This window comes from Anopheles darlingi, chromosome 3 (genome assembly GCF_943734745.1).
Source record: "Anopheles darlingi chromosome 3, idAnoDarlMG_H_01, whole genome shotgun sequence".
NCBI classification, from domain to species: domain Eukaryota; kingdom Metazoa; phylum Arthropoda; class Insecta; order Diptera; family Culicidae; genus Anopheles; species Anopheles darlingi.
In genome coordinates this window covers 51,175,839-51,177,041 of record NC_064875.1, presented here as the reverse complement: position 1 = coordinate 51,177,041, position 1,203 = coordinate 51,175,839, and the positions used below count along the sequence as shown (strand labels likewise).

At 47.0% G+C, this 1,203-nt stretch overlaps 1 protein-coding gene across 1 annotated transcript in view; it reads right to left on the bottom strand.

Annotated features, from left to right (window-relative positions):
- Positions 1–1,203, bottom strand: part of LOC125955583 (uncharacterized) — a 7,850-nt gene extending 6,647 nt beyond the window's left edge. The window contains exon 1 of the mRNA XM_049686721.1: positions 942–1,203. Within this exon, the coding sequence (XP_049542678.1) occupies positions 942–1,203 (262 nt within the window). The remainder of the gene's footprint in view (positions 1–941) is intronic.

Sequence of the window (1,203 nt, the reverse complement as noted above, 5' to 3'; positions counted from 1 at the left end):
AGTTTGTGGCAATCCGAGTACGGTGGCACGGAGAGGCTTTACTCTTGATTACATCGCACGAGTTATCATGAGCTGGGATAGAGTCATTCGGATCGAATGCTAACGCTTCGAACTGATGCTAGCATACGGTCTAAAGCATCGAACGTGTGTTTGTGTGTCAAGTGGGGATGGGTTTGGCGTCCAAGAGCGTCCCACTTTCACCATCCGATCCATCCGTGCGGTAAGCGGAAGCGTTTGCTTTCTGACACATCTCAGTGAGTCAGTGCGACAGACCGGCCAAGTGGTTTGGTCTGGTGTCCGCATTAATCATACTTGACTTCTTCGTTTGTCTATCACGAGCTTTTCTGGAGTCCTGAAGCTAGGACGATGAAGACCCCGTCCGGGGGGTCACTTCATATTCACTCTTTAAACTGAAGCTCAACTTTCGCTGCCGTCGACTGTTCTTCATCAAACATAAGTTATCTGAGGCTTCTTGACATACGCTTTAAAAGAATTTTGTAAAGGATGATTAAAGTTGGGAAAGAATTTCGTAGATAGTTCATTTCTTGTCAGATCTTTCAGTTCCACAATTTAACATCCAACCTTGTATTCGACTTCCTCTCTAAAACAAAAAAACTTCATCTCGTCAACTGTAACATGATAGAGAAATAGTGAACTGCAGAGAAGCGTTGACAAGGATATCATACACATGGCCTCATTTTATTAAAAACCGGAAATCACAAGACCTCGAGCAAAAATCCGGCACGTTGGCGGCCAATCATTCAACTTCATCGAAAACCGTTTTCGTCGGGCGGTCCGAACACTTCAAAAAGTTATCGAATCGAATCTTGATCGTCCCAAGAGATGATGACGGTGGTGGTGGTAGTAGTGTTGGTGTAGAGGAAGCACATAAATCACTTTTAAACGAAACGAGAGCAAGAGGACAAGATTTATGATCTTACAGCGTGTATCCCGTCGGCTCGTTATCTGCCGGCCGGCCAAGGACCGCTGTTGATAGTGGTGCTGCAGCTCACTCTCGGGCACGTTTGCTGCCACCACGGACGCTCCACTGTGAAGCATCATCACTACCACGACAACAACGAACATTATCGTCTCGGTCAACAGCCAATGCTTCCTTCGATTGCAGAACCGATTGCTGGCCGGTTGCAACCGGAAAAAGCCAACGGCGTCGGTCTCGGAATGTCGCACCGGTATCGATGACAT